This window comes from Carassius gibelio, chromosome B3 (genome assembly GCF_023724105.1).
Source record: "Carassius gibelio isolate Cgi1373 ecotype wild population from Czech Republic chromosome B3, carGib1.2-hapl.c, whole genome shotgun sequence".
Lineage (NCBI taxonomy): Eukaryota > Metazoa > Chordata > Actinopteri > Cypriniformes > Cyprinidae > Carassius > Carassius gibelio.
In genome coordinates, this window is record NC_068398.1 from 51306545 (window position 1) to 51326677 (window position 20133).

A 20133-nucleotide genomic window follows, 5' to 3' on the forward strand; every position below is an offset into this window, starting at 1 on the left:
CAGAAGTTGGTATTGCAGCAACAAGTAATCGTTTTAGTTTTGTGTTCTTTGCTGTCTGCTTGTCCTGACGCACCGATTCACTGCATTTTCCAGCAGAGATCACAGGCTGGGAGGATGACAGCTCGAATGTATTTCTCGTTGATTGCTGTTTTTTTCTGTCTGTTTGGATACTTCAGCATAGCTCGCGCTATTCAAAGACGAACCACAGGTGAAAAGATTTGTTAATTTCATTACAGAACCTGAAGAAATGCAGAAATGAGTGACTTTCAGTCTTTGAAAATAGTTAACATCGCTTATGAATGCGTAGTAGGTTTTAAACCGCTTTTGATATGAAGCAGACAAATGCATAAACTTTGTATTTCGGTTTGAGACCCATTGCAAAACCACAGATTTACAAATGGTGAAACCGCACTCCCCTTATAATCCTCTTGAATTCTCTAGTGGATGGTTTCTGTCCGGAGAGGCTGATGGTCGAACCATCCCATCGAGGCTGTTCCTCTGATGAAGACTGCCCTGGAGGGCACAAATGCTGTCGATTTGAATTTGGGCCTGTTTGCGTGCTGCCTGTTTTCAGTGAGTTTCAGTTAATAATCGATGCTAAGGTTAAACTCACACACACACACATACTAGTAACACTCTGGATTCAATGTAAGTCCTAAGCAGAGAGTTTGCATTTAGTTGTTCTCTAAAGTCGGATTGAAATCATCCCTTGGGATGGCTTTAAGGACCGGATGGATTTACAAAATAAAAAGGAATAATGCTTCAAACAGTGGTTCTCAATTCCAGTCCCGGGGACCCCTTGCTCGTCCCTTGCTAAAGCCATCCCTTTGCATGTCCCCCTTATTTAACACCCCAGATTGTGATCATCAGCTTGTCAGGAGAGAGATCCAGGAACCGGACCAACAAGCTGATGATTTCAATCCGGTGTGTTAAGTAAGGGTGTTCCATGACTGGAATTGAGAACCACTGACTTGGAATGGAATTCTTTCTTTAGATAAAACTTGCCATTCACCAACCCTGATCAAAGCCGCCTACCTCAGATTTTTCTAATGATCCCAAAGACATTGACTGGCACTGATTAACATGCTCGGGTGTGTTTGACTAGGGTTGGAGCTAAACTCTGCAGGAATGTGGATCTCGAAGTCCAGATTTAAGGATCTCTGGTCTATATGCACAAACTAAAGCTGACTATCTGTGTTCATGCAGTGAAGCCAGGTCAATGTCCCATACCGGAGATGATCCCACTCTGTGCTGATAGCTGTTTCAATGATGGCCAGTGTCCTGCCACACAGAAATGTTGCCCAACCACCGGTGGCTTTGCATGCAGTGAACCGCGTGGCCAGGGAAGAGGTCAGGCAACTTGCCATGGAAACGGTTCTGGCCAGGGAAGCGGCTATGGCCAGGGCGCGGGTCAGGGAAGCGGCTATGGCCAGGGCGCGGGTCAGGGAAGCGGCTATGGCCAGGGCGCGGGACAGGGCGCGGGTCAGGGAAGCGGCTATGGCCAGGGCGCGGGACAGGGCGCAGGACAGGGAAGCGGCTATGGCCAGGGTGCGGGACAGGGCGCAGGACAGGGAAGCGGCTATGGCCAGGGCGCAGGTCAGGGTGCTGGCCAGGGAAGCGGCTATGGCCTGGGAAGCGGCTATGGCCAGGGTGCAGGAGCTGGACAGGGAAGTGGCGCAGGAGTTGGACAGGGAAGCGGCTATGGCCAGGGTGCTGGAGCAGGACAGGGAAGCGGCTATGGCCAGGGCGCTGGAGCAGGACAGGGAAGCGGCTATGGCCAGGGCGCTGGAGCAGGACAGGGAAGCGGCTATGGCCAGGGCGCTGGAGCAGGACAGGGAAGCGGCTATGGCCAGGGCGCTGGAGCAGGACAGGGAAGCGGCTATGGCCAGGGCGCAGGAGCTGGACAGGGAAGCGGCTATGGCCAGGGCGCAGGAGCTGGACAGGGAAGCGGCTATGGCCAGGGCGCAGGAGCTGGACAGGGAAGCGGCTATGGCCAGGGCGCAGGAGCTGGACAGGGAAGCGGCTATGGCCAGGGCGCAGGAGCTGGACAGGGAAGCGGCGCTGGAGCAGGACAGGGAAGCGGCGCTGGAGCAGGACAGGGAAGCGGCTATGGCCAGGGCGCTGGAGCAGGACAGGGAAGCGGCTATGGCCAGGGCGCAGGAGCAGGACAGGGAAGCGGCGCAGGAGCAGGACAGGGAAGCGGCGCAGGAGCAGGACAGGGAAGCGGCGCAGGAGCAGGACAGGGAAGCGGCGCAGGAGCAGGACAGGGAAGCGGCGCAGGAGCAGGACAGGGAAGCGGCGCAGGAGCAGGACAGGGAAGCGGCGCAGGAGCAGGACAGGGAAGCGGCGCAGGAGCAGGACAGGGAAGCGGCGCAGGAGCAGGACAGGGAAGCGGCGCAGGAGCAGGACAGGGAAGCGGCGCAGGAGCAGGACAGGGAAGCGGCGCAGGAGCAGGACAGGGAAGCGGCTATGGCCAGGGCACAGGAGCAGGACAGGGAAGCGGAGCAGGAGCAGGACAGGGAAGCGGCGCTGGAGCAGGACAGGGAAGCGGCGCTGGAGCAGGAGCAGGACAGGGAAGCGGCGCTGGCCAGGGCGCTGGAGCAGGACAGGGAAGCGGCGCTGGAGCAGGAGCAGGACAGGGAAGCGGCGCTGGAGCAGGAGCAGGACAGGGAAGCGGCGCTGGAGCAGGAGCAGGACAGGGAAGCGGCGCTGGAGCAGGAGCAGGACAGGGAAGCGGCGCTGGAGCAGGAGCAGGACAGGGAAGCGGCGCTGGAGCAGGAGCAGGACAGGGAAGCGGCGCTGGAGCAGGAGCAGGACAGGGAAGCGGCGCTGGCCAGGGCGCTGGAGCAGGAGCCGGACAGGGAAGCGGCGCTGGAGCAGGAGCCGGACAGGGAAGCGGCGCTGGAGCAGGAGCCGGACAGGGAAGCGGCGCTGGAGCAGGAGCAGGACAGGGAAGCGGCGCTGGAGCAGGAGCAGGACAGGGAAGCGGCGCTGGAGCAGGAGCAGGACAGGGAAGCGGCGCTGGAGCAGGAGCAGGACAGGGAAGCGGCGCTGGCCAGGGCTCTGGAGCCGGACAGGGAAGCGGCGCTGGCCAGGGCTCTGGAGCCGGACAGGGAAGCGGCGCTGGCCAGGGCTCTGGAGCCGGACAGGGAAGCGGCGCTGGGGCAGGAGCCGGACAGGGAAGCGGCGCTGGGGCAGGAGCCGGACAGGGAAGCGGCGCTGGCCAGGGTGCTGGAACAGGAGCAGGACAGGGAAGTGGCGCTGGAGCAGGAGCCGGACAGGGAAGTGGCGCTGGAGCAGGACATGGAAGCGGCTATGGCCAGGGCGCAGGAGCAGGACAGGGAAGCGGCGCTGGAGCAGGACAGGGAAGCGGCTATGGCCAGGGCGCTGGAGCAGGACAGGGAAGCGGCGCTGGAGCAGGACAGGGAAGCGGCGCTGGAGCAGGACAGGGAAGCGGCGCTGGAGCAGGACAGGGAAGCGGCGCTGGAGCAGGACAGGGAAGCGGCGCTGGAGCAGGACAGGGAAGCGGCTATGGCCAGGGCGCTGGAGCAGGACAGGGCAGCGGCGCTGGAGCAGGACAGGGCAGCGGCGCTGGAGCAGGACAGGGCAGCGGCGCTGGAGCAGGACAGGGCAGCGGCGCTGGAGCAGGACAGGGAAGCGGCTATGGCCAGGGCGCTGGAGCAGGACAGGGCAGCGGCGCTGGAGCAGGACAGGGCAGCGGCGCTGGAGCAGGACAGGGCAGCGGCGCTGGAGCAGGACAGGGCAGCGGCGCTGGAGCAGGACAGGGCAGCGGCGCTGGAGCAGGACAGGGAAGCGGCTATGGCCAGGGCGCTGGAGCAGGACAGGGAAGCGGCGCTGGAGCAGGACAGGGAAGCGGCGCTGGAGCAGGACAGGGAAGCGGCTATGGCCAGGGCGCTGGAGCAGGACAGGGAAGCGGCGCTGGAGCAGGACAGGGAAGCGGCGCTGGAGCAGGACAGGGAAGCGGCTATGGCCAGGGCGCTGGAGCAGGACAGGGAAGCGGCGCTGGAGCAGGACAGGGAAGCGGCTATGGCCAGGGCGCTGGAGCAGGACAGGGAAGCGGCGCTGGCCAGGGCGCTGGAGCAGGACAGGGAAGTGGCGCTGGAGCAGGACAGGGAAGCGGCTATGGCCAGGGCGCTGGAGCAGGACAGGGAAGCGGCGCTGGAGCAGGACAGGGAAGCGGCTATGGCCAGGGCGCTGGAGCAGGACAGGGAAGCGGCGCTGGAGCAGGACAGGGAAGCGGCGCTGGAGCAGGACAGGGAAGCGGCTATGGCCAGGGCGCTGGAGCAGGACAGGGAAGCGGCGCTGGAGCAGGACAGGGAAGCGGCGCTGGAGCAGGACAGGGAAGCGGCTATGGCCAGGGCGCTGGAGCAGGACAGGGAAGCGGCGCTGGAGCAGGACAGGGAAGCGGCTATGGCCAGGGCGCTGGAGCAGGACAGGGAAGCGGCGCTGGCCAGGGCGCTGGAGCAGGACAGGGAAGTGGCGCTGGAGCAGGACAGGGAAGCGGCTATGGCCAGGGCGCTGGAGCAGGACAGGGAAGCGGCGCTGGAGCAGGACAGGGAAGCGGCTATGGCCAGGGCGCTGGAGCAGGACAGGGAAGCGGCGCTGGAGCAGGACAGGGAAGCGGTTATGGCCAGGGCGCTGGAGCAGGACAGGGAAGCGGTTATGGCCAGGGTGCTGGAGCAGGACAGGGAAGCGGCGCTGGAGCAGGACAGGGAAGCGGCTATGGCCAGGGCGCTGGAGCAGGACAGGGAAGCGGCGCTGGAGCAGGACAGGGAAGCGGCGCTGGAGCAGGACAGGGAAGCGGCGCTGGAGCAGGACAGGGAAGCGGCGCTGGAGCAGGACAGGGAAGCGGCGCTGGAGCTGGACAGGGAAGCGGCTATGGCCAGGGCGCTGGAGCAGGACAGGGAAGCGGCGCTGGAGCAGGACAGGGAAGCGGCTATGGCCAGGGCGCTGGAGCAGGACAGGGAAGCGGCGCTGGCCAGGGCGCTGGAGCAGGACAGGGAAGTGGCGCTGGAGCAGGACAGGGAAGCGGCTATGGCCAGGGCGCTGGAGCAGGACAGGGAAGCGGCGCTGGAGCAGGACAGGGAAGCGGCTATGGCCAGGGCGCTGGAGCAGGACAGGGAAGCGGCTATGGCCAGGGCGCTGGAGCAGGACAGGGAAGCGGCGCTGGAGCAGGACAAGGAAGCGGCTATGGCCAGGGCGCTGGAGCAGGAGCAGGACAGGGAAGTGGTCAAGGGAAGTGTCGGGGATGTGGCAAAGGTCAATGTCGCCTTTAGGGACATGTTCATGGGAATTTTGCATAATACTTTCTGGGGGTCTTTTCCAATGCTTTTGTTCAGATGTCATGTTTTCCCTGTTTGCTCAAACTGTTTAGAAAGATTTTCTGACTCTCTCTACCACTACTATCACCTCAAATAAATAAAAAATTGCTTGATTTGAAGAGTTTGTGTTTGGTATCATTTTGCTCTCACATAACCGCTCTCTGGCATCAGTGCTGTAAGTTCCTCTCCCCGAGTACTGGACAATTAGCAAATTATGATCTATCTTTTTTGCCAATTTAAAAGAACTGTTTTGTGTATTTAAATTTATTCTTGGGTAGCTGAATAGTCTGCAGCCATTATTCCAGTTGGAAGTCATTGTATTATGCCGATTTGGTGCTCTAGAAACCTTTCATGAATGCTGAAATTGGTTCCATAAGTTCTTGTGATTCTTGAGGCAATACATTAAAGATGGCATGTTTCTAAGAGACGTCGATTCTTAAACAGTCGTCCTAATAAATATAGGAATAGCATAACCGATGTTACAGGTCAAAAGCTTATTGTGGACTTATAATTGGAATAAAGCTTGGCGTGTTTGTGAAAAATACGGTTTAAATAAAGTAAGAGGCTTTATTTAAAATGTTTCATGGTAGGGGTGTCGCGATATACCGATATTAGCATGTCCGCAATATTTTATATGAACAGTTCTGTTATGATTACACCACGTTAATACTCCAGCGCCACTACCTGGTTGAGCTCCCAGGTGGCAGTATTGTGTCTTAACGCTGGCACCTGTCACACAAGAAGACACAGCCACTCTGAGGAGAGCAGTGTTTCTCAGAGTAAGTTGCCATTCTTTTCCTAGTCCTAGACTGGGAAATGTTATATTAACCTGTTAACAGCGGTTGTCTGTGTTCCTACATTTAAGTAAAGGGTGATTTTATTTAATAAGTACCACGTTTTCTTTGCTCGTCTTGTTTTTGTATTTTCAATCAATATGGCCTGTGCGTAGCTATGAAAAACTGAGCAAACACATTGCTACGTTAAACTTGTAAAATGTTAAGTTGGTCGCAGTGCCATGCACTTAATGCCTCATCTGCGGTCATTCTTCAATCAGGTTCATTAGTTAACATATAAATGACAAATAATAATGAACAATATTTCCACAGCACTTAGTTCATGCTAATTTCAGCATTAGCTTATGAATTAATAAAATCTCAAGTTGTCTTTGTAAACATTAATGTTCTGTGAACTAACATGAACAATGAATGACTCTACACAATTTATTAATCTTTGTTTGTCAATAAAAATAACGTATTGTTCACTGTTCGTTCATGTTAATTAATACATTAATGTTAACAAACCATCTCATTGTAAGGAGTTACCATAAATATTTATTCCTCACTGTTGAACTTGACCATATTTTCTCTCTTGATATTTCATAGGAGCTACAAAGAAGATGGAGAAAGCCAGAGTATTGTGTCCTGCGTTTATCCTTCTGTTCGTTGGGTGAAAAAGGACAAACTGAAAGACAAAAAATAATTTGACTACCGCCCCCCCAAGGTTTCTATAGTATATCGATAAGGCCACAATAACCGTGATATGAAAAATCTACTATCGTGACAGCCCTATTTAATGGTATATGTGGCTAAAGTGTGTTAGAGATTTAATCTGGATCTTGATTATCCCTGCGATTTGTTTGGTCAATGGAACAGGAGTCTATATTATACATGTATTTTGTAATTGTGTTTATATGAATTTTTGTTTTTTGGGTGGATGTGCAAAATGTAATGGAAAAAGTATTGCTTCCCAGTAAAATAACTTTGATACGTATGCGTTCAGATGAATGTAATAACTTTTTATTATTTTGGGTAAGGTATCGGTTCAAGCCAAATTTCATCCATTTTCTTCAGGAGACTTGAGGACTACCGCACCAGTTTGGAGAACATCGTTAATAAAAACAAGACTTGTAATTTTTTTTTAATACAGTTGTTGATTTACTGAATAAATGGTTTGCACACTCTTGTACATTTACTGTTGTAAATTTTGTTCTGGATAATTTTAAGAAAAAAAAAAAAAAAAGATTAAGAAGAACCGGCACGCACCGCTTCGGTCTGTCTGATGTGACAAAGACAGTGCACCACACAAACAGATTTTCAACCAGAGTCTCGACTGAACACAGGAAATCTCGCGAGACTTCAGAATAATCATGGCGGACGATATGCAGGAAGAAATTGCAATGATAGTGTTTGGAATGATTTTATACACGACACGTCGTATAAACATTTGTGCTGTTGCCACAAATCAACAAGATGATCCTCCATCTCTGCTGTCCGCAACAATTTCACTTTGTGCTGCGCCATGACGGCTTCAGTCTTCCATCATCTCGCTTTCTGATTGGATACGGTTTCGTTTCACGTGATAATCTCCAGAGCGTGCACGCATTTTTCCTCGGGCTTCCCCCCCACACATCAGGATTCTGATCGTAAATATTAAACGTGTTAAATATTTACGATTCGCGATCGGGGCGTCTCCGATGTTCTTCCGATCAGATTCGGACACTCGTAACACACCTCACGGCAAGAGAAAATCAGATAACATAATCTGTAGAACAGTCAAGATAATCGGGACATAGCTATGATTGTCGGAAGGGGAGAAATCGGCCCAAAATCAGACCGATTATCTTCTGGCGTGTACCCAGCGTAAATTTATGACATGGCTAGAACGTAGCATTCAGCAGGTCCAACCCCAATCATACACACCTGAACAAGCTAATCAAGGCATTTCAGATTACTAGAAAGCTACAGGCAGGTGAGTTTGATCAGGGTTGGAATTAACCTGTTTTCCTTCAATCTTTAAAATCCCATTTTACAGAAGTTGGTATTGCAGCAACAAGTAATCGTTTTAGTTTTGTGTTCTTTGCTGTCTGCTTGTCCTGACGCACCGATTCACTGCATTTTCCAGCAGAGATCACAGGCTGGGAGGATGACAGCTCGAATGTATTTCTCGTTGATTGCTGTTTTTTTCTGTCTGTTTGGATACTTCAGCATAGCTCGCGCTATTCAAAGACGAACCACAGGTGAAAAGATTTGTTAATTTCATTACAGAACCTGAAGAAATGCAGAAATGAGTGACTTTCAGTCTTTGAAAATAGTTAACATCGCTTATGAATGCGTAGTAGGTTTTAAACCGCTTTTGATATGAAGCAGACAAATGCATAAACTTTGTATTTCGGTTTGAGACCCATTGCAAAACCACAGATTTACAAATGGTGAAACCGCACTCCCCTTATAATCCTCTTGAATTCTCTAGTGGATGGTTTCTGTCCGGAGAGGCTGATGGTCGAACCATCCCATCGAGGCTGTTCCTCTGATGAAGACTGCCCTGGAGGGCACAAATGCTGTCGATTTGAATTTGGGCCTGTTTGCGTGCTGCCTGTTTTCAGTGAGTTTCAGTTAATAATCGATGCTAAGGTTAAACTCACACACACACACATACTAGTAACACTCTGGATTCAATGTAAGTCCTAAGCAGAGAGTTTGCATTTAGTTGTTCTCTAAAGTCGGATTGAAATCATCCCTTGGGATGGCTTTAAGGACCGGATGGATTTACAAAATAAAAAGGAATAATGCTTCAAACAGTGGTTCTCAATTCCAGTCCCGGGGACCCCTTGCTCGTCCCTTGCTAAAGCCATCCCTTTGCATGTCCCCCTTATTTAACACCCCAGATTGTGATCATCAGCTTGTCAGGAGAGAGATCCAGGAACCGGACCAACAAGCTGATGATTTCAATCCGGTGTGTTAAGTAAGGGTGTTCCATGACTGGAATTGAGAACCACTGACTTGGAATGGAATTCTTTCTTTAGATAAAACTTGCCATTCACCAACCCTGATCAAAGCCGCCTACCTCAGATTTTTCTAATGATCCCAAAGACATTGACTGGCACTGATTAACATGCTCGGGTGTGTTTGACTAGGGTTGGAGCTAAACTCTGCAGGAATGTGGATCTCGAAGTCCAGATTTAAGGATCTCTGGTCTATATGCACAAACTAAAGCTGACTATCTGTGTTCATGCAGTGAAGCCAGGTCAATGTCCCATACCGGAGATGATCCCACTCTGTGCTGATAGCTGTTTCAATGATGGCCAGTGTCCTGCCACACAGAAATGTTGCCCAACCACCGGTGGCTTTGCATGCAGTGAACCGCGTGGCCAGGGAAGAGGTCAGGCAACTTGCCATGGAAACGGTTCTGGCCAGGGAAGCGGCTATGGCCAGGGCGCGGGTCAGGGAAGCGGCTATGGCCAGGGCGCGGGTCAGGGAAGCGGCTATGGCCAGGGCGCGGGACAGGGCGCGGGTCAGGGAAGCGGCTATGGCCAGGGCGCGGGACAGGGCGCAGGACAGGGAAGCGGCTATGGCCAGGGTGCGGGACAGGGCGCAGGACAGGGAAGCGGCTATGGCCAGGGCGCAGGTCAGGGTGCTGGCCAGGGAAGCGGCTATGGCCTGGGAAGCGGCTATGGCCAGGGTGCAGGAGCTGGACAGGGAAGTGGCGCAGGAGTTGGACAGGGAAGCGGCTATGGCCAGGGTGCTGGAGCAGGACAGGGAAGCGGCTATGGCCAGGGCGCTGGAGCAGGACAGGGAAGCGGCTATGGCCAGGGCGCTGGAGCAGGACAGGGAAGCGGCTATGGCCAGGGCGCTGGAGCAGGACAGGGAAGCGGCTATGGCCAGGGCGCTGGAGCAGGACAGGGAAGCGGCTATGGCCAGGGCGCAGGAGCTGGACAGGGAAGCGGCTATGGCCAGGGCGCAGGAGCTGGACAGGGAAGCGGCTATGGCCAGGGCGCAGGAGCTGGACAGGGAAGCGGCTATGGCCAGGGCGCAGGAGCTGGACAGGGAAGCGGCGCTGGAGCAGGACAGGGAAGCGGCGCTGGAGCAGGACAGGGAAGCGGCTATGGCCAGGGCGCTGGAGCAGGACAGGGAAGCGGCTATGGCCAGGGCGCAGGAGCAGGACAGGGAAGCGGCGCAGGAGCAGGACAGGGAAGCGGCGCAGGAGCAGGACAGGGAAGCGGCGCAGGAGCAGGACAGGGAAGCGGCGCAGGAGCAGGACAGGGAAGCGGCGCAGGAGCAGGACAGGGAAGCGGCGCAGGAGCAGGACAGGGAAGCGGCGCAGGAGCAGGACAGGGAAGCGGCGCAGGAGCAGGACAGGGAAGCGGCGCAGGAGCAGGACAGGGAAGCGGCGCAGGAGCAGGACAGGGAAGCGGCGCAGGAGCAGGACAGGGAAGCGGCGCAGGAGCAGGACAGGGAAGCGGCGCAGGAGCAGGACAGGGAAGCGGCGCAGGAGCAGGACAGGGAAGCGGCGCAGGAGCAGGACAGGGAAGCGGCGCAGGAGCAGGACAGGGAAGCGGCTATGGCCAGGGCACAGGAGCAGGACAGGGAAGCGGCGCTGGAGCAGGACAGGGAAGCGGCGCTGGAGCAGGACAGGGAAGCGGCGCTGGAGCAGGAGCAGGACAGGGAAGCGGCGCTGGCCAGGGCGCTGGAGCAGGACAGGGAAGCGGCGCTGGCCAGGGCGCTGGAGCAGGACAGGGAAGCGGCTATGGCCAGGGCGCTGGAGCAGGACAGGGAAGCGGCGCTGGAGCAGGACAGGGAAGCGGCGCTGGAGCAGGACAGGGAAGCGGCGCTGGAGCAGGACAGGGAAGCGGCGCTGGAGCAGGAGCAGGACAGGGAAGCGGCGCTGGCCAGGGCGCTGGAGCAGGACAGGGAAGCGGCGCTGGCCAGGGCGCTGGAGCAGGACAGGGAAGCGGCTATGGCCAGGGCGCTGGAGCAGGACAGGGAAGCGGCGCTGGAGCAGGACAGGGAAGCGGCGCTGGAGCAGGACAGGGAAGCGGCGCTGGAGCAGGAGCAGGACAGGGAAGCGGCGCTGGAGCAGGAGCAGGACAGGGAAGCGGCGCTGGAGCAGGAGCAGGACAGGGAAGCGGCGCTGGAGCAGGAGCAGGACAGGGAAGCGGCGCTGGAGCAGGAGCAGGACAGGGAAGCGGCGCTGGAGCAGGAGCAGGACAGGGAAGCGGCGCTGGCCAGGGCGCTGGAGCAGGAGCCGGACAGGGAAGCGGCGCTGGAGCAGGAGCAGGACAGGGAAGCGGCGCTGGAGCAGGAGCAGGACAGGGAAGCGGCGCTGGAGCAGGAGCAGGACAGGGAAGCGGCGCTGGAGCAGGAGCAGGACAGGGAAGCGGCGCTGGAGCAGGAGCAGGACAGGGAAGCGGCGCTGGAGCAGGAGCAGGACAGGGAAGCGGCGCTGGAGCAGGAGCAGGACAGGGAAGCGGCGCTGGCCAGGGCTCTGGAGCCGGACAGGGAAGCGGCGCTGGCCAGGGCTCTGGAGCCGGACAGGGAAGCGGCGCTGGCCAGGGCTCTGGAGCCGGACAGGGAAGCGGCGCTGGGGCAGGAGCCGGACAGGGAAGCGGCGATGGGGCAGGAGCCGGACAGGGAAGCGGCGCTGGCCAGGGTGCTGGAACAGGAGCAGGACAGGGAAGTGGCGCTGGAGCAGGAGCCGGACAGGGAAGTGGCGCTGGAGCAGGACATGGAAGCGGCTATGGCCAGGGCGCAGGAGCAGGACAGGGAAGCGGCGCTGGAGCAGGACAGGGAAGCGGCTATGGCCAGGGCGCTGGAGCAGGACAGGGAAGCGGCGCTGGAGCAGGACAGGGAAGCGGCGCTGGAGCAGGACAGGGAAGCGGCGCTGGAGCAGGACAGGGAAGCGGCTATGGCCAGGGCGCTGGAGCAGGACAGGGCAGCGGCGCTGGAGCAGGACAGGGCAGCGGCGCTGGAGCAGGACAGGGCAGCGGCGCTGGAGCAGGACAGGGCAGCGGCGCTGGAGCAGGACAGGGCAGCGGCGCTGGAGCAGGACAGGGAAGCGGCTATGGCCAGGGCGCTGGAGCAGGACAGGGCAGCGGCGCTGGAGCAGGACAGGGCAGCGGCGCTGGAGCAGGACAGGGCAGCGGCGCTGGAGCAGGACAGGGCAGCGGCACTGGAGCAGGACAGGGCAGCGGCGCTGGAGCAGGACAGGGAAGCGGCTATGGCCAGGGCGCTGGAGCAGGACAGGGAAGCGGCGCTGGAGCAGGACAGGGAAGCGGCGCTGGAGCAGGACAGGGAAGCGGCTATGGCCAGGGCGCTGGAGCAGGACAGGGAAGCGGCGCTGGAGCAGGACAGGGAAGCGGCGCTGGAGCAGGACAGGGAAGCGGCTATGGCCAGGGCGCTGGAGCAGGACAGGGAAGCGGCGCTGGAGCAGGACAGGGAAGCGGCTATGGCCAGGGCGCTGGAGCAGGACAGGGAAGCGGCGCTGGCCAGGGCGCTGGAGCAGGACAGGGAAGTGGTGCTGGAGCAGGACAGGGAAGCGGCTATGGCCAGGGCGCTGGAGCAGGACAGGGAAGCGGCGCTGGAGCAGGACAGGGAAGCGGCTATGGCCAGGGCGCTGGAGCAGGACAGGGAAGCGGCGCTGGAGCAGGACAGGGAAGCGGTTATGGCCAGGGCGCTGGAGCAGGACAGGGAAGCGGTTATGGCCAGGGTGCTGGAGCAGGACAGGGAAGCGGCGCTGGAGCAGGACAGGGAAGCGGCTATGGCCAGGGCGCTGGAGCAGGACAGGGAAGCGGCGCTGGAGCAGGACAGGGATGCGGCGCTGGAGCAGGACAGGGAAGCGGCGCTGGAGCAGGACAGGGAAGCGGAGCTGGACAGGGAAGCGGCTATGGCCAGGGCGCTGGAGCAGGACAGGGAAGCGGCTATGGCCAGGGCGCTGGAGCAGGACAGGGAAGCGGCGCTGGCCAGGGCGCTGGAGCAGGACAGGGAAGTGGCGCTGGAGCAGGACAGGGAAGCGGCTATGGCCAGGGCGCTGGAGCAGGACAGGGAAGCGGCGCTGGCCAGGGCGCTGGAGCAGGACAGGGAAGCGGCTATGGCCAGGGCGCTGGAGCAGGACAGGGAAGCGGCTATGGCCAGGGCGCTGGAGCAGGACAGGGAAGCGGCGCTGGAGCAGGACAAGGAAGCGGCTATGGCCAGGGCGCTGGAGCAGGAGCAGGACAGGGAAGTGGTCAAGGGAAGTGTCGGGGATGTGGCAAAGGTCAATGTCGCCTTTAGGGACATGTTCATGGGAATTTTGCATAATACTTTCTGGGGGTCTTTTCCAATGCTTTTGTTCAGATGTCATGTTTTCCCTGTTTGCTCAAACTGTTTAGAAAGATTTTCTGACTCTCTCTACCACTACTATCACCTCAAATAAATAAAAAATTGCTTGATTTGAAGAGTTTGTGTTTGGTATCATTTTGCTCTCACATAACCGCTCTCTGGCATCAGTGCTGTAAGTTCCTCTCCCCGAGTACTGGACAATTAGCAAATTATGATCTATCTTTTTTGCCAATTTAAAAGAACTGTTTTGTGTATTTAAATTTATTCTTGGGTAGCTGAATAGTCTGCAGCCATTATTCCAGTTGGAAGTCATTGTATTATGCCGATTTGGTGCTCTAGAAACCTTTCATGAATGCTGAAATTGGTTCCATAAGTTCTTGTGATTCTTGAGGCAATACATTAAAGATGGCATGTTTCTAAGAGACGTCGATTCTTAAACAGTCGTCCTAATAAATATAGGAATAGCATAACCGATGTTACAGGTCAAAAGCTTATTGTGGACTTATAATTGGAATAAAGCTTGGCGTGTTTGTGAAAAATACGGTTTAAATAAAGTAAGAGGCTTTATTTAAAATGTTTCATGGTAGGGGTGTCGCGATATACCGATATTAGCATGTCCGCAATATTTTATATGAACAGTTCTGTTATGATTACACCACGTTAATACTCCAGCGCCACTACCTGGTTGAGCTCCCAGGTGGCAGTATTGTGTCTTAACGCTGGCACCTGTCACACAAGAAGACACAGCCACTCTGAGGAGAGCAGTGTTTCTCAGAGTAAGTTGCCATTCTTTTCCTAGTCCTAGACTGGGAAATGTTATATTAACCTGTTAACAGCGGTTGTCTGTGTTCCTACATTTAAGTAAAGGGTGATTTTATTTAATAAGTACCACGTTTTCTTTGCTCGTCTTGTTTTTGTATTTTCAATCAATATGGCCTGTGCGTAGCTACGAAAAACTGAGCAAACACATTGCTACGTTAAACTTGTAAAATGTTAAGTTGGTCGCAGTGCCATGCACTTAATGCCTCATCTGCGGTCATTCTTCAATCAGGTTCATTAGTTAACATATAAATGACAAATAATAATGAACAATATTTCCACAGCACTTAGTTCATGCTAATTTCAGCATTAGCTTATGAATTAATAAAATCTCAAGTTGTCTTTGTAAACATTAATGTTCTGTGAACTAACATGAACAATGAATGACTCTACACAATTTATTAATCTTTGTTTGTCAATAAAAATAACGTATTGTTCACTGTTCGTTCATGTTAATTAATACATTAATGTTAACAAACCATCTCATTGTAAGGAGTTACCATAAATATTTATTCCTCACTGTTGAACTTGACCATATTTTCTCTCTTGATATTTCATAGGAGCTACAAAGAAGATGGAGAAAGCCAGAGTATTGTGTCCTGCGTTTATCCTTCTGTTCGTTGGGTGAAAAAGGACAAACTGAAAGACAAAAAATAATTTGACTACCGCCCCCCCAAGGTTTCTATAGTATATCGATAAGGCCACAATAACCGTGATATGAAAAATCTACTATCGTGACAGCCCTATTTAATGGTATATGTGGCTAAAGTGTGTTAGAGATTTAATCTGGATCTTGATTATCCCTGCGATTTGTTTGGTCAATGGAACAGGAGTCTATATTATACATGTATTTTGTAATTGTGTTTATATGAATTTTTGTTTTTTGGGTGGATGTGCAAAATGTAATGGAAAAAGTATTGCTTCCCAGTAAAATAACTTTGATACGTATGCGTTCAGATGAATGTAATAACTTTTTATTATTTTGGGTAAGGTATCGGTTCAAGCCAAATTTCATCCATTTTCTTCAGGAGACTTGAGGACTACCGCACCAGTTTGGAGAACATCGTTAATAAAAACAAGACTTGTAATTTTTTTTTAATACAGTTGTTGATTTACTGAATAAATGGTTTGCACACTCTTGTACATTTACTGTTGTAAATTTTGTTCTGGATAATTTTAAGAAAAAAAAAAAAAAGATTAAGAAGAACCGGCACGCACCGCTTCGGTCTGTCTGATGTGACAAAGACAGTGCACCACACAAACAGATTTTCAACCAGAGTCTCGACTGAACACAGGAAATCTCGCGAGACTTCAGAATAATCATGGCGGACGATATGCAGGAAGAAATTGCAATGATAGTGTTTGGAATGATTTTATACACGACACGTCGTATAAACATTTGTGCGGTTGCCACAAATCAACAAGATGATCCTCCATCTCTGCTGTCCGCAACAATTTCACTTTGTGCTGCGCCATGACGGCTTCAGTCTTCCATCATCTCGCTTTCTGATTGGATACGGTTTCGTTTCACGTGATAATCTCCAGAGCGTGCACGCATTTTTCCTCGGGCTTCCCCCCCACACATCAGGATTCTGATCGTAAATATTAAACGTGTTAAATATTTACGATTCGCGATCGGGGCGTCTCCGATGTTCTTCCGATCAGATTCGGACACTCTTAACACACCTCACGGCAAGAGAAAATCAGATAACATAATCTGTAGAACAGTCAAGATAATCGGGACATAGCTATGATTGTCGGAAGGGGAGAAATCGGCCCAAAATCAGACCGATTATCTTCTGGCGTGTACCCAGCGTAAATTTATGACATGGCTAGAACGTAGCATTCAGCAGGTCCAACCCCAATCATACACACCTGAACAAGCTAATCAAGGCATTTCAGATTACTAGAAAGCTACAGGCAGGTGAGTTTGATCAGGGTTGGAATTAACCTGTTTTCCTTCAATCTTTAAAATCCCATTTTACAGAAGTTGGTATTGCAGCAACAAGTAATCGTTTTAGTTTTGTGTTCTTTGCTGTCTGCTTGTCCTGACGCACCGATTCACTGCATTTTCCAGCAGAGATCACAGGCTGGGAGGATGACAGCTCGAATGTATTTCTCGTTGATTGCTGTTTTTTTCTGTCTGTTTGGATACTTCAGCATAGCTCGCGCTATTCAAAGACGAACCACAGGTGAAAAGATCTGTTAATTTCATTACAGAACCTGAAGAAATGCAGAAATGAGTGACTTTCAGTCTTTGAAAATAGTTAACATCGCTTATGAATGAGTAGTAGGTTTTAAACCGCTTTTGATATGAAGCAGACAAATGCATGAACTTTGTATTTCGGTTTGAGACCCATTGCAAAACCACAGATTTACAAATGGTGAAACCGCACTCCCCTTATAATCCTCTTGAATTCTCTAGTGGATGGTTTCTGTCCGGAGAGGCTGATGGTCGAACCATCCCATCGAGGCTGTTCCTCTGATGAAGACTGCCCTGGAGGGCACAAATGCTGTCGATTTGAATTTGGGCCTGTTTGCGTGCTGCCTGTTTTCAGTGAGTTTCAGTTAATAATCGATGCTAAGGCTAAACTCACACACACACACACACACACACACACATACTAGTAACACTCTGGATTCAATGTAAGTCCTAAGCAGAGAGTTTGCCTTTAGTTGTTCTCTAAAGTCGGATTGAAATCATCCCTTGGGATGGCTTTAAGGACCGGATGGATTTACAAAATAAAAAGGAATAATGCTTCAAACAGTGGTTCTCAATTCCAGTCCCGGGGACCCCTTGCTCGTCCCTTGCTAAAGCCATCCCTTTGCATGTCCCCCTTATTTAACACCCCAGATTGTGATCATCAGCTTGTCAGGAGAGAGATCCAGGAACTGGACCAACAAGCTGATGATTTCAATCCGGTGTGTTAAGTAAGGGTGTTCCATGACTGGAATTGAGAACCACTGACTTGGAATGGAATTCTTTCTTTAGATAAAACTTGCCATTCACCAACCCTGATCAAAGCCGCCTACCTCAGATTTTTCTAATGATCCCAAAGACATTGACTGGCACTGATTAACATGCTCGGGTGTGTTTGACTAGGGTTGGAGCTAAACTCTGCAGGAATGTGGATCTCGAAGTCCAGATTTAAGGATCTCTGGTCTATATGCACAAACTAAAGCTGACTATCTGTGTTCATGCAGTGAAGCCAGGTCAATGTCCCATACCGGAGATGATCCCACTCTGTGCTGATAGCTGTTTCAATGATGGCCAGTGTCCTGCCACACAGAAATGTTGCCCAACCACCGGTGGCTTTGCATGCAGTGAACCGCGTGGCCAGGGAAGAGGTCAGGCAACTTGCCATGGAAACGGTTCTGGCCAGGGAAGCGGCTATGGCCAGGGCGCAGGTCAGGGAAGCGGCTATGGCCAGGGCGCGGGTCAGGGAAGCGGCTATGGCCAGGGCGCGGGTCAGGGAAGCGGCTATGGCCAGGGCGCGGGACAGGGCGCGGGTCAGGGAAGCGGCTATGGCCAGGGCGCAGGTCAGGGAAGCGGCTTTGGCCAGGGTGCAGGACAGGGTGCTGGCCAGGGAAGCGGCTATGGCCTGGGAAGCGGCTATGGCCAGGGTGCAGGAGCTGGACAGGGAAGTGGCGCAGGAGTTGGACAGGGAAGCGGCTATGGCCAGGGCGCTGGAGCAGGACAGGGAAGCGGCTATGGCCAGGGCGCTGGAGCAGGACAGGGAAGCGGCTATGGCCAGGGCGCTGGAGCAGGACAGGGAAGCGGCTATGGCCAGGGCGCTGGAGCAGGACAGGGAAGCGGCTATGGCCAGGGTGCAGGAGCTGGACAGGGAAGCGGCTATGGCCAGGGCGCAGGAGCTGGACAGGGAAGCGGCTATGGCCAGGGCGCAGGAGCTGGACAGGGAAGCGGCTATGGCCAGGGCGCAGGAGCTGGACAGGGAAGCGGCGCTGGAGCAGGACAGGGAAGCGGCGCTGGAGCAGGACAGGGAAGCGGCGCTGGAGCAGGACAGGGAAGCGGCGCTGGAGCAGGACAGGGAAGCGGCGCTGGAGCAGGACAGGGAAGCGGCTATGGCCAGGGCGCTGGAGCAGGACAGGGAAGCGGCTATGGCCAGGGCGCAGGAGCAGGACAGGGAAGCGGCGCAGGAGCAGGACAGGGAAGCGGCGCAGGAGCAGGACAGGGAAGCGGCGCAGGAGCAGGACAGGGAAGCGGCGCAGGAAGCGGCGCAGGAGCAGGAGCCGGACAGGGAAGCGGCTATGGCCAGGGCGCTGGAGCAGGACAGGGAAGCGGCGCTGGAGCAGGACAGGGAAGCGGCGCTGGAGCAGGACAGGGAAGCGGCGCTGGAGCAGGACAGGGAAGCGGCGCTGGAGCAGGACAGGGAAGCGGCGCTGGAGCAGGACAGGGAAGCGGCTATGGCCAGGGCGCTGGAGCAGGACAGGGCAGCGGCGCTGGAGCAGGACAGGGAAGCGGCGCTGGAGCAGGACAGGGAAGCGTCTATGGCCAGGGCGCTGGAGCAGGACAGGGAAGCGGCGCTGGAGCAGGACAGGGAAGCGGCGCTGGAGCAGGACAGGGAAGCGGCTATGGCCAGGGCGCTGGAGCAGGACAGGGAAGCGGCGCTGGAGCAGGACAGGGAAGCGGCGCTGGAGCAGGACAGGGAAGCGGCTATGGCCAGGGCGCTGGAGCAGGACAGGGAAGCGGCGCTGGCCAGGGCGCTGGAGCAGGACAGGGAAGTGGCGCTGGAGCAGGACAGGGAAGCGGCTATGGCCAGGGCGCTGGAGCAGGACAGGGAAGCGGCGCTGGAGCAGGACAGGGAAGCGGCTATGGCCAGGGCGCTGGAGCAGGACAGGGAAGCGGCGCTGGAGCAGGACAGGGAAGCGGTTATGGCCAGGGCGCTGGAGCAGGACAGGGAAGCGGTTATGGCCAGGGCGCTGGAGCAGGACAGGGAAGCGGCGCTGGAGCAGGACAGGGAAGCGGCTATGGCCAGGGCGCTGGAGCAGGACAGGGAAGCGGCGCTGGAGCAGGACAGGGAGGCGGCGCTGGAGCAGGACAGGGAGGCGGCGCTGGAGCAGGACAGGGAAGCGGCGCTGGAGCTGGACAGGGATGCGGCGCTGGAGCAGGACAGGGAAGCGGCTATGGCCAGGGCGCTGGAGCAGGACAGGGAAGCGGCGCTGGAGCAGGACAGGGAAGCGGCTATGGCCAGGGCGCTGGAGCAGGACAGGGAAGCGGCGCTGGAGCAGGACAGGGAAGCGGCTATGGCCAGGGCGCTGGAGCAGGACAGGGAAGCGGTTATGGCCAGGGCGCTGGAGCAGGACAGGGAAGCGGCGCTGGAGCAGGACAGGGAAGCGGCTATGGCCACGGCGCTGGAGCAGGACAGGGAAGCGGCGCTGGAGCAGGACAGGGAAGCGGCGCTGGAGCAGGACAGGGAAGCGGCGCTGGAGCAGGACAGGGAAGCGGCGCTGGAGCTGGACAGGGATGCGGCGCTGGAGCAGGACAGGGAAGCGGCTATGGCCAGGGCGCTGGAGCAGGACAGGGAAGCGGCGCTGGAGCAGGACAGGGAAGCGGCTATGGCCAGGGCGCTGGAGCAGGACAGGGAAGCGGCGCTGGCCAGGGCGCTGGAGCAGGACAGGGAAGTGGCGCTGGAGCAGGACAGGGAAGCGGCTATGGACAGGGAAGCGGCTATGGCCAGGGCGCTGGAGCAGGACAGGGAAGCGGCGCTGGAGCAGGACAGGGAAGCGGCTATGGCCAGGGCGCTGGAGCAGGACAGGGAAGCGGCTATGGCCAGGGCGCTGGAGCAGGACAGGGAAGCGGCGCTGGAGCAGGACAAGGAAGCGGCTATGGCCAGGGCGCTGGAGCAGGAGCAGGACAG

General features: G+C 55.6%; 2 protein-coding genes across 2 annotated transcripts; both read left to right on the forward strand.

The window, feature by feature from the left end:
* Nucleotides 1–1169: 1169 nt before the first annotated feature.
* LOC127953085 (fibroin heavy chain-like) lies at nucleotides 1170–5461 on the forward strand. Its single transcript, XM_052551978.1, has 2 exons — nucleotides 1170–1215; nucleotides 1603–5461. The coding sequence occupies exons 1-2, from the start codon at nucleotides 1170–1172 to the stop codon at nucleotides 5295–5297; spliced, it is 3741 nt and encodes a 1246-aa protein (XP_052407938.1). The 3' UTR covers nucleotides 5298–5461.
* Nucleotides 5462–9319: 3858 nt separating this feature from the next.
* Nucleotides 9320–13551, forward strand: LOC127953086 (fibroin heavy chain-like). Its single transcript, XM_052551980.1, has 2 exons — nucleotides 9320–9365; nucleotides 9753–13551. Exons 1-2 carry the CDS (start codon nucleotides 9320–9322, stop codon nucleotides 13385–13387), a joined length of 3681 nt encoding a protein of 1226 aa, XP_052407940.1. The 3' UTR covers nucleotides 13388–13551.
* The last annotated feature ends 6582 nt before the right edge of the window (nucleotides 13552–20133 follow it).

Excerpts from the sequence above, each read along its gene's own strand:
- LOC127953085 (XM_052551978.1), top strand. The coding sequence starts at position 1,170 with ATGCACAAACTAAAGCTGACTATCTGTGTTCATGCAGTGAAGCCAG. Across the intron at positions 1,216-1,602 it reads TGTTCATGCAGTGAAGCCAG|GTGCTGGCCAGGGAAGCGGC; the intron begins GTCAATGTCCCA and ends GCGCAGGTCAGG.
- LOC127953086 (XM_052551980.1), top strand. The coding sequence starts at position 9,320 with ATGCACAAACTAAAGCTGACTATCTGTGTTCATGCAGTGAAGCCAG. Across the intron at positions 9,366-9,752 it reads TGTTCATGCAGTGAAGCCAG|GTGCTGGCCAGGGAAGCGGC; the intron begins GTCAATGTCCCA and ends GCGCAGGTCAGG.